This window comes from Homarus americanus, unplaced genomic scaffold (assembly GCF_018991925.1).
Source record: "Homarus americanus isolate GMGI-L3 unplaced genomic scaffold, GMGI_Hamer_2.0 scaffold46197, whole genome shotgun sequence".
NCBI classification, from domain to species: domain Eukaryota; kingdom Metazoa; phylum Arthropoda; class Malacostraca; order Decapoda; family Nephropidae; genus Homarus; species Homarus americanus.
Window position 1 is genome coordinate 1,920,579 of NW_024723050.1, and position 19,847 is coordinate 1,940,425.

At 38.7% G+C, this 19,847-nt stretch overlaps 1 protein-coding gene across 1 annotated transcript in view; it reads right to left on the reverse strand.

Moving 5' to 3' along the window:
- The window catches only part of LOC121863327, a 45,214-nt gene that overhangs the window by 21,685 nt on the left and 3,682 nt on the right, over positions 1–19,847 (reverse strand). The window contains exons 3-5 of the mRNA XM_042361951.1: positions 10,841–10,958; positions 6,759–6,858; positions 3,283–3,391 (exon numbers count right to left, since the gene is read on the reverse strand). Coding sequence (XP_042217885.1) covers positions 3,283–3,391; positions 6,759–6,858; positions 10,841–10,958 — 327 coding nt within the window. The remainder of the gene's footprint in view (positions 1–3,282; positions 3,392–6,758; positions 6,859–10,840; positions 10,959–19,847) is intronic.

Consider the following 19,847-nt stretch of genomic DNA (forward strand, 5'->3'; position numbering starts at 1 on the left):
TACATTAACACGTAAAGTGAGGTTAACTATATGTGTGTGTATATATATATATATATATATATATATATATATATATATATATATATATATATATATATATATATATATATATATATATATATATATATATATATATATATATATATATATATATATATATATATATATATATATATATATATATATATATATATATATATATATATATATATATATATATATATATATATATATATATATATATTGTATATATCTTAAACCGGATCTACTACGAATATTCCTATATGACGGTTTTACCTATAAAATTGAAATGCTATATGAGCATAACTCCTACAACGGATGAATACGGGACTACTTAGCCTGGCGCATGAATATTGTTGTACTGCGACCAAACAAGCGTCAAGCGCCATCTTTGTCTCATTGTGTAGCCAGTGCCAGTGTTATTGTTGTTCGTTTTGATGTGGAAATTAGCGTTATTTGTATAACTATTTTTGTTATACAAGTATACAATTGTAACAATAGTCGTCCAGCAGTGAAAGCTAATAACCCTTGAAACTAAAAAGAAATTATAAAGAAAGCGTGAGAATGGAAGAAGCATTGCGAAACTTAGTGATGAATATGGGATGGCTAAATCGACTATATATGCGATTTTGAAGAATAAGAGGTTAAAACTGTGCAAGTGGCTAAAGGAATCTTTAGACTTAGCAAAGCAAAGGTGTAATGTGATTGAAGAGATGGAAAATTACTCTTAGTGTGGATAAAGGAGAAAGAAATGGCAGGTGGTAACATTAGTGAAGCTATAATTTGTGAGAAGGCTAAACAATTGTTTGAGGACCTTAAATCAAGACTCCCAGTGGAAGTGATAGTGATGTGCCAGTGTTTAGGGGTACCTGCATGCTGAATAACACTAAGGTAAGATAAAGTACCGTATTTTTACATTTTCCACAGAATTTTTTCAGTGTTAAGTGGTTGTATTTGGGGCCTGGAAAGGATTAATCCTACATATGAAGGTTCTGGAACCAATTCGTTAGTTATAGCATACTGTATATATATATATATATATATATATATATATATATATATATATATATATATATATATATGTATATATGTATATATGTATATGTATATGTGTATATATATATGTGTATATATATGTATATATATATATATATATATATATATATATATATATATATATATATATATATATATATATATATATATATATATATATATATATATATATATATATATATATATATATATATATACACACAAGTGAATCACTGTAGTTGCGTGTGATCAAGGTATATGCTGATAACCACAAGGAAAGAAGAAAACACGAAATTCCCAAGCGCTTTCCTGTAATTCACATCTTCAGGGGTGAGTACAGACTAAGGAGAAGTACAAAACAAGGTGTATATATACAGAGGAGGGTGAGATCAGGTCCACAATGGTCAGGTATTAGGTAATGACCCTACTAATCTTTAAAAAGCACCGCAACAGTCGGTAGTCAGGTCAGAGAGTAAGGTGACCCAACCTTCTCACCTGGTTACAAATCTTCTTAATTACAAAATTGTCCAGTTTGTACATGCCATTACTCAAATTCATGTTGACTGCTTCGGTATGTTTAATGAGACTAGATTCTATACTGTTCCTACTGTCAATTGAATTACAAGGTAATATTGAGGAGGCATTATCCCAGTCAATGCAATGCTTATTATCCCTCAGATGAACAAACAGAGCATTGGATTCCTGGCCTGTCCTAACACTATATTTATGTTGTTTAAGTTTAGTTACAAGATTTTTACCTGTCTGGCCTAAGTAAAACATATTACATTCCTTGCAAGGAACTTTATAAATGCAACCAATTGTGTTGTTGGGGGAGTTCTTGATTAACATTTGTTTAACAATGCATGAGTTTTTAAATGCCACATTGACGTTCCTAGTTTTTAGTTGTAAAGGAATTTGAGAGAAATTTTTGTGAAATGGTAGTACTAAGAGATTCTTATGGTCATGGGTGGGCTTGGGATCAGTTCTATAAAAAGATTTCTTAATAATGTTCAGGCATTTGTCTATGAAAGATCTAGAATATTTAAGGTTTGAGCCAATATTATAGATATATTTATATTCCTCATCAATGAATTCCGGGCTGCAAATTCTCAAAGCACGTAAAAACATTTTGAAAATACTGACTGTTTGACTCTATTATGGTGGGCAGAATATTAATGAATGTATGAACACACATTAGTAGGTTTTCTATAAATACAGTGACCCTTTGTTTAACGAACACCTCGGTTAACGTAATTTCGATTAACGAACTGCCTTCCATAAGGATCTTCAATTCGGTTAACGAAAAAAATTCGGTTAACGAAGTTCTTATGAACCGACCTCAACATGTTTTCGCTTGCACTGACCGGGCAACCAGCTTTAGTATCAGTCCGCCAATACATTAATCGGTTCTAGGGCTTAAATTCCTTACTATTTTAGTAAATATCAAGAAGTTTATACTATTCAATAATTTTAAAAGTTTAATATTCAATTTTTTAGTCATTTTAACAATTACTGAACATAACTGAAGGGAAAGTGACTAGTTTAATGTGCGGCATCCAGCCTCTTAACACAGCAAACAGGAGTTAGTCTCTCTCTGTTTTCACTGGAGGTAACATCTTGCTTGAGACTCTCTTCAACTAAACACTTTTTTCTGTGTTTCCAAGCAAATTATTGGTCATTTTGAAATATATTTTACATATTGACAATATATAATGCAGTGCAGTGTTGATTTAAAGAAAATAATCTTGAATTACACCAAGAGAGCTAAAATTTTATGGGTGAAATGGCGCCATGGGATGACTTCTCTTCCACCCCAATGCCTTCTCTTTTTCCTTCTCCTCCACCCCCATTCTAAATCCCATCATCATCATCCAGGAGCCTTCTACATACACACCTCAAAGTAAGTGAATTTTTCTACCATTTTTGTTGAATTTAGGAAATTTTCGGTGAGCTGGAACCAATTACCCAAAAACCAATTGAAACAATGGTTTCGGTTAACGAACGACCTTCTGGAACGGATTGAGTTCGTTAACGGAGGGGTCACTGTGTGTGTGTGTGTATATATATATATATATATATATATATATATATATATATATATATATATATATATATATATATATATATATATATATATATATATATATATATATATATATATATATATATATATATATGCCCATTTACATAGTAACACAGCACAAAACAAGAAAAGTAGAACTCTACCTGAATAGTTGTACTTGGTAAAGACCAGCAGAGTACATTTTCACCTCTTTTTGATTGCCGTTTTTGGGTACAATCAGCTTCCACATGTTTGATGGTCTTGTTATATGTTCTGGAAAAGCACTTAAGATACAAACTGTTCTTCTGTTGAGAAAATTGGGGATAAGAACATAATAGAAATGACATCCAACCAAAGCATAATAAACAAAAAGAAAAAAGTACATACAGTGGGGTATGCTATAATGAACGGTTTATATAACGAATATTCTTATAACGAACGGTTTTCCCTATAAAATTGAAAATGCTATAACGAACAAAACTCCTACAGCGAACAGTATTTTTTATTATTTTTTATACTAATTTATTCTTTTTTATTACAAGTATTAATTATATTCTTTATTTCAGGAGTTTAAATGCACATTTATGCACTTTTCTACAATTTTTACCATTTTATATTACAGCTGCTCCCCGACTTACGACAGGGTTAGGGACCGACATCCAGGTCGTAAGTCGAAATGGTCGTAAGTCGAAATGGTCGTAAGTCGAAATGGTCGTAAGTCGGAAATGCTTAAATAGTACATAGAAAATCTAAAATGGGGGTCTCTTTGTCTTCTCAGCACCAAATTTTGGTACGACTGAGGCAGGTCGTAAGTGCGGGTGGATGTTAGTTGAGTAGGTCATAAGTCGGGGAGGAGCTGTATATTTTTCATTGTGAAGTGGTTGTATTTGGGGGCCTAGAACGGATTACCCCTATAACAAACAAATGCTATAACGAACGAGGTTCTAGAACCAATTAGATTCATTATAGCATACCCCACTGTATATAGGTGTACAAGTTAACGTTTAGAACCCTAGAAAAAATAATGACTTCAGACTAGTTACAGTTCAATATTGTTTTCAACAACAAGTTCATATAAAGCAAATCTATGTGGAAATTAAGCAATATGTACATGGCAACACAAAAAGTAGCCAAAAACATTATTATGGTACAGTATCTTAATTTTATGAAATACAGTATGTAAAGTGAAGATTCTTAACCTTGGTAATTCTAGCACAACTACTTTTAATGACAAAAGTTTCAAATACAAAATTTGATTACTTTTTAAGAGAGCTGTGGGACCCTTCCCCACAGTGCCTCAACTGATGTCATGAAAGACATAGCTGAAATGCTTATCTTATGTAGGAACTTAAGCACAGTATTTCCACTGATTCTGATAAAGTGGTTGTATGCTTTATGGGGTAAGAACATAATATATAATATCGGATCTCAAGGCTATGGGTATCACTTCAGGGGCGGATCCAGGAATATAAAAAGAGGGGGGGGGGAATCCAAGAAGTTGTGGGTGGGGGAACATGGCGAGAATTACAAACCTACCCAGTTTTTTCTTTATTTTTTTTTTAGGGGGAGGGGTGGGGGGCGGGGGTCACTGTAAGCCCCCAGAAATTTTTTTGTAATCTGACCAATATCATGGGCATTTTGAGGTCATTATGAAGCCATGTGCCCCTTGATATTAACCGTCTCGTGCATGATGACACGATTCATGTTATATTCATGATAAGACAAACTTCACGGTGACGTAAATCAAGTCACCGAACTTAAAAACATCACCAAAATTTTAAGTTTTCAACAAAATTGCGTCAAATTTTGATGCGTCTTAGCAGCAAGTAAGTTCTACCAAATAAACTAATTGACAACTCTTAAGGCCCATTGGAAGGGAAGATCAGAATGATAAATGAACAATATTATCTTAGCAGTCAGACTGCGAGTGTGAGCAGCATCCATTTAAATTGCCATAACTCCTGGATTACCGTACAGTTCTTACCATACTCCCTGAAATAGTGTTAGAGAAGTGAAGTGAAGGGTGGCGGGTGGGGCGAATCTAAAAATAGCGTCTGGAGCTGGACACTCTGCGCGTATACGTGGAAAAAACCCACGTATTCGACTCTGGCGAGGCACCGCGTATATGTGAAATCGTGCTAAGCGAAACCGTGTTAAGTGGGTTATTACTGTATATGTGAGAATCATAATAATATCAAAGTGAAAATTTAAGATTGGAAACTGTAGGCCTAGTTCAGTGTGTGACGCCAAGCATCGCCCTCAGTGACGCCCGACTTCTCACCAAAACAGGTCAGTGAACTCCATTGTGCTCCATTCAGCCCTAAAAAGACTTATCTAGAAGTTTTTTACATCTTAAAACCTTGCCTAATGTTATAAAGTGAAGTAGTAGTTGCAATAATGCGTGGTGTTAAAAGTCCATCAGGCATTACTCTGAGTGACGCCCGGCTTCTCACCAAAACAGGTGCTGCCCAGAGCGTCGGCTGAGCAACCACCACTGTGAGGAACCCACCGGGTGTGGTGTGTCTGCTTATGGCCATTTTGCACCTCCACTGTGAATCTGTGGATACCCTACATATCACCACCCAGGATAGGAGAACATAATTGTGTGTTGAGAAGTTTCGCGGTCGCCATGTGGAGCGACCTAAGAATACCCGGCCTGGAACCAGTACTGGTATGATTACCTGGGAAGTACTCCATCTACTTAGCAAGAGTAGAGTGTGAACAAGGTACCTGGTACATGTGCCTGAAGAATACCAAGGAGTTCCATACTTGTAGGTGTGGAGTGTACCTGAGATGTAGTGCTATAATATAACATGTGGTGCTATACTCTAACCTGTGGTGCAATCTGATGTGTTGGGTGTTATGGTAAGAAGGAATGACCAAGGTAAGGAGGTCATTGGTTGTTATGAAGAATGAAGATGGTAATAGTAGTTATTTGATGAAGGACGTATACTGATGTGAAGTGTAATGGACATAATAGTGGTTATTCTGATGAAGGCCAAATCTTTTTGTATTGTGACTGGATGCAATATGTTTTTATAAGGAATAAATTAGTTAAGTCATGATTGATGTTTCACCCTTCTTCCCACTCTCAATTTGGTCAATGAAAAACCCAACCCACTGCCCGGCTTGCTCTGCCAGCTACCTGAACAAGCTACATACTGTCCAGGGGTCTGGTGGCAGCGACCTTAGAATTAGAGTAGATTTAAGTTATTCCCTTAGAATTAGTGACCCCAGAATGGGCAGGCACTCCCCGACTTATGACGGGGTTAGGAACCGACATCCAGGTCGTGAGTCGAAATGGTCGTAAGTCGGAAATGCTTAAATAATACAGTACATAGAAAATCGAAAATTTGGGTCTCTTTTTCTTTTCAGCACCACAAAACACTCACTTTTAAGCTTGCCAGCCATTTTAAAGTGAATTACAGATGAAAAGTTTATCTGTGTACTGACTTTGGGACTCAAAAATACATAATTTGACCACATTTTGGTACGACTAAAGAGGTCGTAAGTGCGGGTGGACGTAAGTCGAGTCGGTCGTAAGTCGGGGACTACCTGTATATTGGGGCTCTCTCATCATCTGGTCTCCCTATCTTTAACTTTCTAGAAAATGTACGAGTCAACAAAGAGATACGCTTACTGGATGGCAGTATTAAGCTGCTGCTCCTTTTTATGTTCTGCACGATATTTTACTTGTTGCTCAGCGAACATAACTACCACCTCCTTGAAGCTCATCCATTCTGAAAAATGTGATGTAATGAATGATACTGTGATCATACAGTACTGTATATCAAATCATATTTGGCAGCCATAACACATGCATTAGCAGGGGTAGAAATTCACCATTTTTTCATAGTCACCAACAGGACTAGTAGATTTGAAAATTTACTAGTCCTTATAAATTTTTACTAGCCCTTAAACAAATTGTCAAGAAACATTAAACATTGGCACTTAACGGGTTTATAAAAAGTTCTATTTACTGTGTGACATTTATTTACTAGTAGAAACTATGTTATATCATAAATCAACACTGGAATAATCACATATTAACTAAATTATTAACATGAAGCACAGATTTACAGTGTGAACACTGGAATACAGTAATCACATATTAACTAAATTAATTGCATGGAGCACATATTTACTGTGTGACATTTATTTAGTAGTGGAAATCATAAACCAACACTGGAATAATCACATATTAACTAAATTAATTGCATGGAGCACAGATTATTCAATGCATTTGAACAAGAATTTCCTGTACATGCTCCTCGTTCAACTCATTGTTGTCGTCCAGATCTTCCACTGTGCTGCAGCCAGCAGTGTGAGTGTAGCCATCCACACAGCGGGCCCCAGTTCTTAGTAATCTGGCAATGGCTTTGTCCGGATTGAAGTTGCCAACACTCTCTGTTTGCAACTGAACCACCATGAGATCCGTCAGGTGGTCATCAGTGAGACGACTGCACCAGTCTGTCTTGAGGAGTTTGACCTGGCTAAAACCACATTCAGCATCAGCCGAACTAGCTGGAATGGAAAGCAGTAAGTCAACCAGATGGAGAAATGAGGCACACCTTTCTCCGTATGATTGGTTGATATGTTGTTAAGACAGTCTTGAAACAAGTGATGTCTTACTCTTGTAAATGTAACTTTTGAGAACAGTCCATTCATCCTCTACAAAAGTAGGATTCACCTCTGCCTCCATCAGTGTTTTCTCAAGAGCCTGGGCCAACGCTTGCACAGCGCTATCCCCGAAATCTTCATTCCCACTGTACTCTGCAGACCACAATTTGAAATTCAGATTTGTACTGGCCATGTCAATAAATCTTTTGTTTAGACTTGAAATCAGTGATGCCAGCATATCACGCCTTGCAGTCTTGAAAGTGTTGTTTCTACCACTCAGCTTCTCTCCTTGGAACATGATCGTGTCACCTTCCATAATCCTTCTCAGGCTGGGTCCTGGCCAAGTCAAATATTTGTTAAGTACATCAACCGCAGTCTGAAGTTCATTCACGATAGCAGAAATATTGGTTTGACCATGCTGGAACAGCTTTGAGAGGCCCCCAAGGCACCGCACCACATCCAGTAGGAGGTGAAGGTACTGGACTATGTCAGCACTGGTTAGAAGGAGCAGGTAGTTCTTAGCTTTTCTGGATGAATCCTTGTGTTTCGCGGGATCATCAGGGTTCTGTATCTGCTGCATGTGGAGTACAATAGCCTTGTAACTCTTCAGTAGATGCTCCAATGCCTGCAGCATACGCAGGAGCCAGAAATGGTACCTGACAAATGTCATGAGCACACTTCAACATGCTCCTGTTGAGAGAACTCTTTTTATAGAACAGGTATATGCCTATAGAACAGGTATATGTCAACCTTTTTGGCGAGTGGAACATCCTTTACTGCATCCTTGTAAGCGAGTTCATTTTGAATGTATGTGTGAATTGGTTGTCAAATTTCGTACACGTTATTATTTTTTGATATCTTGTTTGTATCGGTGATAATCTGAATGTGTACCTGAAATTGTTTTTTTATAATAAATGGTGTGAATGTTGATGGAAAGGAAGTTTTCATTACTTGTCAATTGTTTTTATTCTTGCCTATTATACATTCAGGTACTAAATTTCGCTGTCATTGCTTTTATATATTATGAATAGAAATTAATTTCTCAATAATAATTGTATATCTACATAATTAACCAGCGTTTGTTCATTACAATGCACGGTGTCCATACACCGACATGAATAGCGGTGGTACAGGTAGTTCTGCTATAACGCGATAATTGTGTTCTTGTAAAATATCGTGTTATAGAAAATCGCGTAATAGAAATAACAGGGCTTATGGAGAAAATAGGGTTAGGTGCAGATTACTCGAAATCGAAAAAATTTAGTAGTTAGCCTAACACAAAGGATAGCACAGTCTAAATAAATGTTACATTCATATCTAATAATGAAATCATACAGTAAATGTAACACTTTACTTGATGGGGGAGAAGGGTGATTTTGAGGTTGATAAAATTGAGCTTCTCTTCAAGTGTTATATCCTTTCTTTTACGATCATCACCGGGAATTCTATCACCAGAACGCTTCTTGTTGATATTCTTCTTTACTATATTCACATTATTTAAATTTTTTTTTTTTTTTTTCTAATTTATTGTTTTTTTATTACAAATATTAATGATATTCTTTATTTCAGGGGTTAAGATGCATATTTATGCACTTTTTTACAATTTTTACAATTTTATATTATATTTTTCAGTGTTAAGTGGTTGTATTTGGGGGCCTGGAACGGATTAATCCTATAACGAATGAATGCTATAACGAACAAGGTTCTAGAACCAATTAGATTCATTATAGCATACCCCACTGTACCACAAAATTGGAGAAATAGTAAGCAAAAATCGCGTTATAGCAAACAAGCGTTCGCGTTATACAAATATCGTTCCTAATTCACAAATCGCGTTAGAGCAAATTCGCGTTATCAAAACACGCGTTATAGCAGAACTCACTGTATCTGTGTGTGACGTCATACAATCCCTGAACCGGCCTGGTGTTCTAGGTGGCATTGCACCAACTCATATGTCCAGTTTTATCACACTACATTATATCATTGAGTATATATATTTTATTTTAATTTTCATATAGTGTTATATACAGAAAATGGGTATCCCTTCCGCTTGCAATACCGGTGATACAATTAAGATAACTAGCATTAATAGTGTATTCTCTATAAGAAGCTCTTATACACATTGAGTGTGTCTTACCACTGTCATCGGCCCACTCGCCCATCGGGTGATCCCAGACCAGCCAAATAGTATAATCTTGTCACCCTTATGATATTTTGGTCGCCTCGGGCTACCGGGCGTATGTGAATTTCTACCCCTGATTAGTAATCACATTATAATGAATGTGAATACCAGGTATCTGTAAGGTATTATACAAATCATTAGTTATTTCTTTGTTCTTCATGCATTTCTGAGAAAATTATGTAACTTACCATTACTGGCAGTCACTCTTTGTTTGTCGAATACACAAAGTTTAAGTTTCTGTATAGCACAGTTTATGAATGAGGTTGAAAGTAAAGTAATAATATGGACCCTTGTAAAACAAAATACTATATCTTGTCTGTAGAAAGACGGACAATTGGGTAATATGTAGCTATAATATCTATTTGCAGAATCTCTTATGCAAGTCACTGTCCCCACACATGCCAACTTCCTATGTTTACTTGGCAATATTCTGGATGAAAGTTCTTCATATCCTCTGGATTTCTTCCCCACCACTTACCAGCTAGCCAGCCATTCGGGGCAGTTGGTCTATCCAGTATTAGTACAGAAGGAAACTGGAGTCCAAGAAACCTATGTTTGGTAGGGTAACACTGGATAACACCCTTCTCACATGTCTCCGGGTCAAGCAGGACTCTAATCTGATTGGGCCAGACACACATGAGAAAAGTGTTATCCACCTTACCAAGCACCACATGTTTTCCAGACTCCAATATTATTGAAGCCATGGGCTAATGGCTTTACAGCCATGTGGCAGCATCCAGGGCAATATGTCCATAATGTCAGATAACTTTCATCCCAGTCTGACCAAGGACTGACAAATGATTCAAAGCTAAAATAAAGAAAAATTATAACTAACATCACTTCCTCCATCTTCTTAAAAATCTATAAACAATACCTTACACCTTATTTGTAACATTTATTAAACTAAAGAACTACTGTACCTTTAAGTGCTTGTGTTCGTTGGTCCATTTCCATATTTTTTATCCGGAACTTTAACTCACTTAATTTCTTCTTGCGTTCCAAGTTTGTGGCATCCATCAATCGGTCACCATATTGAGCCTGCCACAAGTTTAAATTAATATACAGTTGTACCCCACTTAACGCGGTCAATTGAACCCAGAGGGTCCCGCGTTAAGTGAAATCCGCGTTAAGTGAACAACAGAACATATGGGATTAATTCCAATAGAAACCGGCCCAACCCCCAAACTCCACTTTTTGAAGGCACATACCTATGTTGTAGTAAAAATAACATCTTAATTTTATGATGGTACATGCACACAATTAATACTTAAGAGAAATAGAGAAATACAGTCGCCAAGTTAATGTCCATTCAAATAATGGACTCAACTCCCTCCCCCTCTCACAGCTTGGGGGAAAACCACTAAATTTTAATAAATAATACCTCAAACTAAAGTTAGGATAATACAATTGACATTGCTGGATTCCTTGTAAGACCAGGAATATTTTGAATATAAATGTCATATATTTTGCACAAAAGATAACATAGTTACCTAGAGAAAAAATTTTATCTAAAAATTGTATGTTTAATGCAAAATATATGATGTTTATATTCAAAATGATCACCAAATTATAAGAATTCCAGCAATGTAAATTATATTCTGACCGGGTAATTTGTATGAATTTTATGAGCTAAAACAAATATCTTCAGTTAATAAAAAAAAAAATAATCTTCACGACACTATCTGTCAATCAAAGTACCCCACCTTGCCTCCCCCCCTCTTCCAACCGCGCGGTCAGTCCCAACCCTCCCCCCCACCCCCCACCAATCCTCCCTTCCAGAGTTTTTAACATTTAGTATTAAATAATACCTCAGATTAAAGTTAGGATAATATAATTGACATTGCTGGATTCCTTGTAAGACCAGGAATATTTTGAATATAAATGTCATATATTTTGCACAAAAGATAACATAGTTACCTAGAGAAAAATTTTTATCTAAAAATTGTATGTTTAATGCAAAATATATGATGTTTATATTCAAAATGATCACCAAATTATAAGAATTCCAGCAATGTAAATTATATTCTGACCGGGTAATTTGTATGAATTTTATGAGCTAAAACAAATATCTTCAGTTAATAAAAAAAAAAATAATTCTTCACGGGGTAACAGATGGTCGGTCGGTCCCTCCCTCCCCCCCACCCCCCACCAACCGTCCCAAGGAGATGTGTGGGATAACCACTAAATTTTAATAAATAATACCTCAAACTAAAGTTAGGATAATATAATTGACATTGCTGGATTCCTTGTAAGACCAGGAATATTTTGAATATAAATGTCATATATTTTGCACAAAAGATAACATAGTTACCTAGAGAAAAATTTTTATCTAAAAATTGTATGTTTAATGCAAAATATATGATGTTTATATTCAAAATGATCACCAAATTATAAGAATTCCAGCAATGTAAATTATATTCTGGCCGGGTAATTTGTATGAATTTTATGAGCTAAAACAGGCAGTCAGGCAGGGTGGCGGGTGGGGCAAATCTAAAAATAGCGTCTCGAGCCGGACACTCACCGCGTATATGTGGAAAAAATCCGTGTTAAGTGAAAGTTCAGCTCTGGCGAGGCACCGCGTATATGATAAAACGCGTTAAGTGAAACCGCGTTAGGCGGGGTAATACTGTACATTAGGAATTTACATTAAGTACAAATGCTCTACGGTTTGTCCTAGCAGTATAAACCAATTGAAAACAAAACACACAGGTACAGTAAATAGTACAGTACTGTATACTGTATGTACAGTACATACAAGAACTTAGACATGCAATACTGTACATAAAAATTAAAAGCTCACATTGCATTTTAAAGGAGTACAGTACAGCACAACTAAAATACAGTACTAGGTGCTAAGGTGAGTTGCAATATGCTTACAAAGGAGGTTTCTTTGTTTTATGGCATGTTGTTCATGAGAATAACCATACAAAAAGTTGACATCCTTGATCTTTAGTGAACAACCTGCAAGAACCTGAGTAATTTCCAATTAAAATATTTGCCTCTGCAGTAACCACAGCAAGTAAACCTGTTTACTCCCATTCCAAAACAAATTTATACTATGGTTCTAGTTATTTAAGTAGGTTTGGAACTGGTTTGCATGATAATCAGTATCAATAAATGGAAAAGTTTAAAAAAATCTGTTGTAAATGAGGGAATTAGAAAATCAATAGTTTTCCTACAAACACAGAGATATATTGTATTATTTAATGTTAATCCAAGAAGGGAGATCAAAGCTGCTCTGTCATCCAATTCTTTTAATTTCAATAATTTTAATTTATTATTTTCATTCGGGAAGTAATTGCCTTGTTTAACCTCCCTATTGTTCTTGAGGAAGTTAGGCGCGCGGGTCGGGTCATGTTGAGTCTCTGTAACAAAGCGTGTTCGGCATTTGGGCCTTCCTTGTTGAGCGGCAGAAATTGGATTGGATTACATAAGATCATCAAGATCGTTTTAGTGATGTGAAAGTGTAAATCGATAAGATTTTTAATGCTAGACACGATTGTATTTTTGAAAACTCAATCTCCACCGAGTTGGAGATACAGCACAGGTCAAGAGGCCTACAATAAAAAAATCATTGCCATATGACAAAGCTTTTATTTTATTTTTTTACGGAGTATTGGTCACAGCTGTGATAAAGGCCAACCAGAGAGTGTAGTACTGTGCCTTTAGTTAAATCAGTTCATAGTGTCATCAGTGACTGTGGAAGAGGTTGTAAATAAATTAAAGTGATTGCAAATTGGCAAGCAAGCTGGTAAGGCACCACTGTCAGCAGAAACCAAGTCGTGTTTCAGGTGCCACAGAGACTTTAAATTTTATTTTGTTTGTGTGCTTTCTCATGGACTGAAACTGTGCCTTCAATACACCATTCACAGAGAGATACAGTGTACAGTGATATCACAAAGAGATATAGTCGTTGATGAGAATGGAAAAAGAAAGTATAAGGAAATAATAGTTAAAAAAATTAAAAATTAAATAAAATCAACAAGCTGGCTATCCTAAAAGGCATTCTATTACCGCCCCAAAGAAAGTTTTATTTTATTTTTCTGTGTTTCTAAAGGACTGAGTGGGTGTATAAAATCCGTAATTCATAGCAAAATGCAGTGTACATAAATCCCGACAAACGCAGAAGTAAACTGAAAAAAAAACCCCAGAAGACAACCCTACCGGCAACAAGGAAGGTTAAAACCAGCAGAGGACAGCTAAGTACTGTTTTTCTTTTTCTTTATTTTTAAATACGTGTAGATGTATACACAGTCTGCACCCCCCACCACACAACAACAACAACCATGAGTATGTTACTGCAGGGGATGACGGTTATGGGTGATACAGGCCTGACCCTTGCAAAGTTTAGGACGATGTAAGCTGCCATAAAGCATGAACGCTGTTGCTGGTATTGCTCTGACTGCATAATCAAGGAGAAAGAGGCGATTGCAAGCCATAGGGGAACGAGTTCCCTAGGGACGAAAATAGATGAAGCTGGATCCATGCTGGTTGCCAAACTAGAACAAGTTGGGAAAGAGATCCTTGCTAAGACTGAGGAAGTAGCCAATAAAATGGAGGTGGTTGCTAAGAGGAGTTAAGCTGAGGCATTAGCAGGGCCACGGGAGGTGGCAGAGAGTAATGCAGGATCAGAACAGGTTCTACAGCAGCTAGGAACTCTGAAGAAGTGTGTCGAAGAAATGAAAATTAACAGACCTACTGCTAGGGAAGAGGAGGAACAACGGGAAAATTTCCAGCACAGGAACAACGTAATAGTTTTTGGAGTCCCTGAGAGCCAGGCGGAGGGAACTGAGAGTAAGATAACACACGATAAGATGCAGTTTAAGAATATTTGTACAGAGGTTCTGAAGATGCCATCACCGCCTCAGGATGTGAGGAGGCTGGGACAAAAGCAGAGGGATAAGCCTCGCCCCCTCAGGATCACACTAGTGAGTGAGGAGGAGAAATGGGAGGTTATTCGGCAGGCAAAAAACTTACCAAGCGAGGCATCTCAGAGTGTATTCATTCACCCAGATCGCACGTTAATGCAGAGGGAACAGCACAAGAAGCTCCTGCAGCACTTGAAGCAGAAGAGGGAGGAGTCAAGGAGGAACGGGGATGGGTGTACATGGGTTATATTCAGGGAGACGGTAGTGGAACCAAGTGTGCCGACACAGGGCCAGGGGGCAGCAGCACACCCCCCACCCGGGAGGTGGCATCAGCTCCGCCTACCAGCCGGTAGGAGGCGAGCGCCATGTAAACACTGACATTTCAAACCACACCCTGCAAAATACAGTGTACTTAGCAAATGCTGCAGCTTCTGAGAATGAGGGGAGGGGGGGAGCGGGGTTACTACTAAGAGCAGACATTACCGAGAACAAATTCCGGCTTGAATGTCATGTACACTAATATTGACATGTTCCTTGATAAGAGAGAGGAGTTTGAAACACTACTGAAGGTACACCAACCAGATATTATAGGAGTTGTAGAACTGTTGTACAAGAATAGGAAAATCGACCCAGAGGAATGCGAGTTCAGTATTGACGGATATGACTCATTTACGAGCCATTATCAAGAAACCTGCAAGAGGGGTGTGGTTATCTATACTAGGCAAGACCTTAGAGCTAGCCAGGCGAGGGTACAGGGAGAGGATGTTTTTGAAGAGTCCAAGTGGTGTAAAATTAAATTAAAGGGAGGGGGACTTACTTATCGTCGAGTGTACAGTTGTACCCCGCTTAACGCGGTCAATTGAACCCACAGGGTACCGCGTTAAGTGAACAACAGAACATATGGAATTAATTCCAAGAGAGACTGGCCCGACCCCCAAACTCCACTTTTTGACGACACACAACTATGCTGTAGAAAAATATTATCTTAACTTTATGATGGTATGCACACACAATTAATAATTAAGAGAAATATAAATAATATTAGGTTTTTTAACACTTACATTAGTAGAAAAGATGGCTGGGCACACGGGGATGGGGGGTTGGTTCCGAGGCAGAGGGCAGATTATTGGCCCTCACCTGTATCACTTGTACCAATTATATCATTATCCACCACAGAGGCTTGCAGGGCCTCTTTGTCAAACCCCTCAAAGTCCATATAAGTCCATATCCTCACTATAATTATCACTATCACTGACTTGGGCTGGCTGTGGTGGGTGGCGGGTGAAGAACTCGGTAATGTTTTGATGACTGGGCGACCTTGTGCGCATCGTGCCCGCGCCGCTTCCCGCGTATATGAGTAGATGAACCGCGTTAAGTGAAAGTTCGGTTCTGGCGAGGCACCGCGTATATGAGAAATCGCGTTAAGTGAAACCGCGTTAAGCTGGGTATAACTGTATCTACAAATCCCCAAACTGTGGCCCACTAAATCAAAGGAATTTAAGGGCCTTAATAGACAACGCGGCAATACTCAACCCTAGTCACCTCCTTATTATGGAGGACTTTAACTATGGCGACATCGACTGGAGAAATGAGTTCACCTCAAATTACTTGAATAACCCTGCTACTCTTTTTGTAGAAACTCTGAGAGATAATTTTCTGTTCCAACATGTTAGAGACCTGACACATTACAGAGAGGAGCAAACACCCAAGTCATTAGACCTCATCATAACTCAAAGGAGGGTATGGTGGCCAAACTGGAACACCTTGCCCCAGTTGGCACCAGTCACCATATAGTGTTGTCATTCAGATTTAACTGTTACCTAGTTCAAGATAAGGCCAGGCCAAGGTGCAAATATTACAAGGGAAATTACAACGGGATGAGGGAAGACATGGGGGGTATCCACTGGCCTGACTCATTAAGGCACAAGAATGCAGACACTACGCTGAATATCATATCTAGTAAATTGACCCAATTGATCGATAAATATATACCTAAGGCCAAACCCTGTGCCACTAGGAATATGAGGGGATCCCTACACATGAACCATGCGGCGGTCGACAAAGTTAAGAAGAAAACCCAGAAATTCAAGATGTAGGTTGGGTCAAAAGATGAGCAGGACAGGAGGATGTATGCAAGAGCCAGAAACCAAGCAAAGGCAGAGTGTAGAAGGGCTGAAAAGGAGTTCCAGAGGACAGTTGCAAGCAAGGCCAAGTCAAACCCAAAGGCGTTTTACTGCTATGCAAAGTCAAAATTAAAAATGCGAGTAGGAGTATCAGACCTGAGGCTTGAAGATGGTAGTTAAGCCGATTCTGACCAGGATATAGCCGACGCATTGAACAGCTTCTTTTCCTCGGTGTTCACAAGAGAGGATGCGATTAACCTTCCTGCGTTTGAGGACAGACGGTTCGACACAGCACTGACCCACATTGGGTTCACAGAAGAGGGTATTAGAAATAAACTGTCCAGGCTAAAGGTCCATAAGAGTCCCGGCCCTGACATGGTGCATCCTAGAGTGTTAAGAGAGTTGTGCAACGAGCTTGCCGAGCCCCTGAAGATCCTGATTTGCAAATGCCTGGATGAACAAAAGGTCCCCAGTGATTGGAAAGTAGCTTATGTGAGACCTATCTCCAAGAAGGGCGATCGTCACTCCACGAACAACTAAAGACCGGTGAGCCTGACCAGCATAATATGTAAAGTACTTGAGAGTATTATCAGAGATGCCACGATGGAACATCTACTACAAAACAACCTTGTAAAAGATTCCCAACACGGTTTTATGCCGGGGCGATCCTGCTTAACACAATTGCTCAAGGTATTGGATATTTGGACCCATATTTTGGAACGAGGTGGTAATATCAACTACATATACCTAGATTTTGCCAAGGCTTTTGACAGTGTACCTCACGAAAGGCTGAAAATCAAACTGGAAGGGTATGGAATTTGGGGAAATGTCCTGGCGTGGATAAAAGACTTTCTACATGACCGCTAGCAGTGTGTGGTGATTAATGGCACGAAATCATCATATGTACCTGTCACAAGCGGGATACCACAGGGCAGTGTATTGGGCCCGCTGTTCTTTGTTTGCCTCATAAATGACATGCCTGATGTTGTACACTCCTCCATACAAATGTTTGCCGATGACACCAAGTTATTTCAGGAAATCATGAACCATACGGACTGTGAAGAGCTGCAGAAGGATCTCTGTGAGCTCCAATATTGGTCAAAGAAATGGCTGCTGAGATTCAATGTCACGAAGTGTAAGAGGATGCACCTGGGGCGTACCAACCAGTGCCGGATTAACCATGAGGCACTTGAGGCACTGACCTCAGGCCCCCCCGACTCTAAGGGGCCCCCAAATCCAAACATTCTCGAAGTTGAAGCATATAAAACATGAACTTCATTCAACGATGTCCTAGCATGTCTCAATTTTCTGTCTCTTATGAACATTGAATGTGTTATTTTGCAGAAGCTTAATATTGATGAAATCATTGATAAATTTTGGTATGTTTTGTACTTGATATATATATATCTTGAGGGTAGGGGGCCCCAAGTTGATCTGTGCCTCAGGCCCCTATTATGCTTAATCCAGCCCTGGTACCAACGGTAAGGAGGGGTATCATATGTCCTAACGGGATGAAGGAACTGCACTTTTTGAGACTGAATGTGAGAAGGACCTAGGTGTGTATGTTGACAATGAGCTGAAGTTCTCGGGCCATTGCGAGAAGAAGGTAAATCAGGCAAATAAATTATTGGGTCTTACAAGAAGGTCATTCAGATATCTAGACAGCCCGTCCCTCGTAACGATCTTCAAGAGTGAAGTGCTTCCCCATCTGGAGTACGGTCACCCCGTCTGGTTCCCGAGATATGCAAGGGACTGTCAGTTGGTTGAAAATGTTTAAAGGAGGACCACTAGATTGGTGCCTGCACTTGGGCACTTCAAATACCCTGAGAGATTGGAGTGTCTGAACTTGCCTAGCTTATACTACAGATGAGGAAGGGGCCACCTAATTGAGGTGTATAAGCATCTCAAGGGGCATTACTCAGTTGAGTGTCCTTACTTGGAGCTGGCAGACGCTTGCCCCACAAGGGGGTCACAGCTCAAGATTGAAGAAGCTGCACGTCCAGAAAACCGTGAGGGCAAACTTTTTCGAAGTGAGAGTTGTGAACTCTACGAACAATCTACCTGAAAGTGTTGTGACGGCACCGAGTGTGAGCTCTTTCAAGACATGACTTGACCAACACTGGAGCAGGTTCAGGTACATTCAGGAGCCGGTGCATGCCCAGTACTTGCCAACAGTGCGTAACAGAGTTGTGACCGATCGCCCAAGCAGTTAACGAGCCGATCAGTGGTGAAGAGGATAAAAGTAACGTAATCATTGAATCAACATTTGTATAAGAAACCAAAGTACTGTTGTAATGACCGCGGTCGGATATGTTAGATAACGTAAAATCAGACGATTCATATTACACTCGATAGCCCACAAAACATGTAGCTGTGCCTTCTTTATCGAGTCTCCCGTCTGAGGCGTCCGTTTTCTCTTCGCTCCCGAGCTTAGGTGCCGTCCATTTTCTCTGACTTCCTGAAACCAACCTCTCTATAAAGTAAATCTGAATGTGTGAGAGAACAACATTGTTTTGAGTCAACTTAAATATGTCTGATTACAGTTAAAGCACTCCTTTGTGAGTGATGTTGAAAGCTTTATCTGTCTTTATTGTTCATAACACTTGTAAAGTGACGGCACCGAGTGTGAGCTCTTTCAAGACAAGACTTGACCAACACTGGAGCGGGTTCAGGTACATTCAGGAGCCGGTGCATGCCCAGTACTTGCCAACAGTGCGGAACGGAGACGTTACCGATCGCCCAAGCGGCTAGCAGGTCTGCCAGTATGAATGGCATCCGATGATATTGTCCCTGGGGATAGCCATGAATATCTGAGAACTACTGAAATTAGATCATTTCGATGCCCAAACATCAGAGAATCTGATGCTTGTAGTTTAGTTAGTGTCAGTTGTCTATTCAAGAAAGCCATTAATCTCCTGAAAGAACATGTCAAACTT